Below are 4,879 nucleotides of genomic sequence, written 5' to 3'. Positions count from 1 at the left end.
TTTTTTGTGCACTTTTCCAACAGTGTACCCCAGGTAGAAAAAAGACAGGAAGTAAAACAAAACAAGACAAGGGAAGACAGAAGAATAGACACAATAGACCACAATAAAACAGGAAAACGGAACAAAATATAAAACCATAACAGCCAAGCTCAGATCAAACTGTCAAACTAGGAAGCGCTGATCAAAAAGAAAATTAAGATTCTGTTACTGTAATGTTTATTGGCCTAAAATGTCTTCAGAAACACATTTTATTGTACTGTTTCGCTGTAATTTGAGAAAGTTTGTGACAATTTTTAAACACAATTGAAAACAGACCAAGCACCGCCACAGTTTGCATGTGTCGCTCAGCGCTACGTCACACGTTTGGTTGCTCTGATTGGTTGAAAGTATATCCAGTTGCATCCAGAAGCCTTTTGGATGCAAAAGTTAAAAAATGAAGTGAGAGGTTTCAGACTAATACACATTTGGGAATGAGTCTGGCCATGCCTAGTCTCACACTAGATGACCTTTCTTCCACAGTGCTGTGGAGGGTCTGGCAATTCCACACAGCATTCTGGGATGGGAGAAAAAAAACAAGCTCTCGTTTTATTGGCATTTCTATTCTCTATTGTTCATTTTGGCACTAAGCGCCGGACGGAGCCATGGTGCCTCTGCTAAATAGCCTCGGGAAGGAACTTGTTTTGGTGGAACATGTGTACATCCAAAGGTTGTTTTAGTTGTGAAACAGAAAACGTAGCAGTTAACCATAGTCCCCATAAATCCACCAGAGTTTAGAACGCCAACACAAAAAAGTGGAAGGTATTGGACATCGTGCCTAAATGAGGGACATCTGGCGGAATTTCCGGGGGGAACAGAGCAATCCAGGAAATGGAACAATGTGTAAATAAGACCCAGAACCACACGATCGTTAGTAGACATTGTCATGTCTCCTAATGGCCATTAGGGTGCAGATACTTAGATCACACAAGAATATTTTCATGGGTTACTTACTGAATTCAGGAGATACTTCACATTTAAATGTATTTCCCTCTTGAACATCAGCACTAAATGACGAAAAAGTCTGGCAATGGCTGGTATTTGTGTTTTGTAACCATCTCTCATTCCAACAATTACTGTTTAAACAAATATCTCTTTTTAAAATTAAAATTTGCTTCCCACAGGGCCTGTTACTGTTGCCAGCTTCCCCTCAGTAATTACTCTCTCTCTCTGTTTTGCTCATTCCTGCAGAGGTACCTCCCTCTGGGATGTCCAAGAATGGATACTTCTTTCAAGAAATGGGTGAGTCTGAGCCAACACCACAATATAGGAATGCAATGTCTAAAATGTCTTAATCAAGCCAGTTTATGTAAAACAAAGGAATAAGGAAAGAAGGAATCCTTGAGTTGGAGCCACTGTGAATAAAAAGGTGTAATCCTCTCTTGATGGGTAGTGGGTATTTCATTCTGATATTGGAAAAAATAGTCTGCAACAGTGAAATAGCTTGAAGAGTTGTTTGGTGTGAAGTTTGCATTAAAGATTCGAGCTCCAGCTCTCACACACCACTGCATTTTGGATATAAAGAATGAACTTTGCTCCAGCTGTTGTGATAACAGCAGTTTCATTACCCTTAAGCCAAGGAGAGGCACCCAATTAGTGTGTGCAGCACAAGCAGTCAGGACAGAATATGCGTGCATTCGATCTCCCTGTCTCCCTTAGCCAATTATTCCCCTTCTGCAACACACACACATTCACTCACAGAAGCCCCTCTGCTGCAGCTGAGCATTGCTGTCTATATTAGGCAACGTTTTATCAGGATAACAAATGCTGTTACATTATAGTAGGCAAGTAGCATTATCCACCATTGTCATCTTAGAAGTTCATTAGTGAGGTAGCATGAAAAATAATATTTGCTGCATGTCTTGCACTATAGAAGTGAGTCTGTTGTGAGTGAGTCTTCTGTGCCATTTTAGTGTGTTAATAGTTTATATGTTTCTGAGTCATATCAATTATTTTAATGTGCTCATTTAGTGCGCTTGGCAAGCAATTGGGAGTGACAATGTGATTACGGCTGCACATTTATGGGTTAAATCATGTTCTTTGTGGCTTAGAATACAGAAGCCAAAAAGCAATGTGTGAAGAATGGGAATTAAAAAAAAAAAATATATAGTAATTGCTGTGGATATAATTTAGTGATATGTGTTTGTATGTGTGATCTGAAGTGATGCATTGGGGGGATTGTGCTTCAGTTTTCTTCTGACTTCAACATTTCCTCAATATGCATTTTGAAGCCACTCTACAGGTTGTTTTTAGAGGTGAATCTTTTATATTTCAGTTTTTATTTCAGGGAGTCCCCAAGGACATTGTTTAGCAGCGGTGGTAAGCCACTCAGATCCTGACGGAACATATCTTGTGATCTTTCTAGATAATAACTAATGACCTAAACAACAGCCAGACTCATTTATAGGGCTTGGTATCGTTTTCTTTTTTGCTACCAATACGGTGACCTTGATACCGCTTCCTAAACCATTCTTTTTTTTCTATACCAATTTTATAAAAACAAAAATAAATTACATTACACATAAAGACACAATTCATTTTTATTTATGTTTCAGCTGCTACTACGTGAGCCTGTCTCTGTGTGTAATGTTGGGTTTTTCCTGTGTCTCTACGACGTGTAACGTGAGACAGCCAATCACAAACCTTATTAGATTTTCTCCTTATGTGTATAGAAATTAGGTATTGAACGAAGAGGCATTTTTCCATACTCAATACTTTTAAGGCCCCAACCGAATTGCCTCTAAAGTATTGAATTCGGTAACCAGCCCTACTCGTTTATTTATGGAATTTACCTTATGAAATGATACGTCAGCTCTTTTCTTTTAAGCTTGATGTGTATTCATTTTTTGTTGGTGGAGGAGGCCTTCAGTTCAGACTGGGTGGCCCATCTCCACTTTAAAGCACTTTGTGAAACCTGTAATTTAGCTGTCCACACTGTGACACCCCAACATAACTTACATCTAATGGCTCGAGAGGATTTGATGACATAAAAGCTCACTATTGTTTATGTCATAGATATTAAGCTTTTTAGCTGATGTGACCGATTCCATGTTTGGGGCTTTTCACACTGCATTCTGTTAGCCCCAGTGTCATTCTAAGCCCGGGACTATACCATTCCCACTGCACTTCTACTAGCCCTGGGTTAACGGTCACCAACATTAACATTCTAGAACGAGAGGAACGTACATTCCTTTCGCCGAGCTTCACACATTCAACCTTGAAGGAGAATTCCGGTCGATTCCAACACGAAGCTCTGGTGTTTTGTAAATTTGGATTGCTGTCAGTAGAGAGAAAAATTAAACCAACCTTTAAGCCCCAGGTCTAGTTGTTTTGTTTTTTACTTTTATTTTTTCATAGGTTTTCTATACATCTGTATATTCTGTACATTGGGCTGCCATGAACATAAATACACAAATATACAGCACAATAAACATACACAGACATCTTTTATCTAAAGGTCTAGTTGTTTGTAAGGCGCTAGGCTAAAGTTGAAATGTGCCAGTGTGAACACTTTCTTAGGCTTTATTTACATTGCTACGTTTTGGTTTTGGAGTTTTGAGCCAAAAGCGATCTCCATGCGTTCCAAGTGTTTTCAGCTTCAGTAGAAGAATTAATCTCATTTTACACACATGCCCAAACCGCATATCTCATTGACATTCTCGTGTACTGGGAATGCTCATGTCGGGGGGAACAGGAGGCAGCATGTATACGCCCGTTGCTGGTAGTTGTCACGGTAACGTTAGTAGCTTAGTCTCAGAGAACGAGACATCATGACCCAATCAGGCGGTGAAACGTTGGCCCCAGTGTCGGCGTTGCTGAAGGTCTCCGTTTGCGGTCTCTGGTTTAGGGGCTCGGAAACGCCACAGCAGTGTAGGTGAGAGGTGTAAACGTAGCAGAAGATATTCGTTTTTTCGACTTGGACTTCTCTTTATTGATCTTTTTGGGATGACTCCCGCGAGGAAATTGAAAAAAGCAAAACGTAGCAATGTAGATGTAGCCTTAGGCTATTGAAACATTTGAATCTAGTTGTTGAAACTAATGTGGATTAATGAACAGAAAACCAATTTTCAACAATGATTGAGGATTGTGTCCAGCTTCTCAAATGTGAAGATTTGCTGCTTTTCTTTGTTTTACATAATTGTTAATCTTTAACTATGCTAGGTACTATTTGCATTACTGATTAATCGGCAGTTTATTTTCTCAACTAAACAAATTATTGTTAAGTCTATAAGATGTCAGAAAAAGTAAAAGATTCCCATTCTAATGTCCTTAAGTCTAAATTGTTTGTTTCCAAATGGCTTGTTTGGCCAAATACCTAAAACTATTTAGAAATATAAATAAGAAAATGAGCCAATCTTTATAATTGAGATGCTGAAACTATTAAATGTTTTTTTTGCATTTTTGCTAGAGGGAAAAAAAGAAATGACATTGAGACAATTGATAATCAAAATAGTTATGTGTGACTTTTTGTGTCATTTCAGCTCTGTTCGGACATAACAAATAATTAGACATCTCCTTGGGCATTTTGTCGACATTTTTTAACGTTACAATGACAGCAGTTGTGTATCTTCTTCGAGGGATTCTCAGAGCACGAAGCACACAAGTTTGAAACATCTTAAAGGATGCATGCATACTTTAGTGTGTCTGTTTGTGACTCTGTAGTGTTTCTGTATTTCACAGCTACACACACACATGCCAAAGGCAGCTGACAAACACTGCACACCGTTTGAAGGAAACGCATCAATCATTTAGTGTTTCCAAATCAACAGTCACTCGACTGTCATCCTTGTTCCTGCTTATATTGACTGGTCACAGTTACTGATCCGGGGGGGGGGGGGGGGGG

General features: G+C 39.1%; 1 protein-coding gene across 6 annotated transcripts in view; it reads left to right on the top strand.

The window, feature by feature from the left end:
• Positions 1-4,879, top strand: part of slc4a11 (solute carrier family 4 member 11) — a 156,939-nt gene that overhangs the window by 69,734 nt on the left and 82,326 nt on the right. For all 6 annotated transcript variants that reach the window (XM_032511973.1, XM_032511971.1, XM_032511969.1 and 3 more), the window contains exon 2: positions 1,228-1,278. In XM_032511973.1, coding sequence (XP_032367864.1) covers positions 1,255-1,278 — 24 coding nt within the window. In that variant the 5' untranslated portion in view covers positions 1,228-1,254. The remainder of the gene's footprint in view (positions 1-1,227; positions 1,279-4,879) is intronic.

Source organism: Etheostoma spectabile, unplaced genomic scaffold (genome assembly GCF_008692095.1).
Source record: "Etheostoma spectabile isolate EspeVRDwgs_2016 unplaced genomic scaffold, UIUC_Espe_1.0 scaffold58, whole genome shotgun sequence".
Taxonomy (NCBI): Eukaryota; Metazoa; Chordata; class Actinopteri; order Perciformes; family Percidae; genus Etheostoma; species Etheostoma spectabile.
Note: the sequence above shows the minus strand (reverse complement) of the source record. Positions and strands in the feature narration are given on the sequence as shown.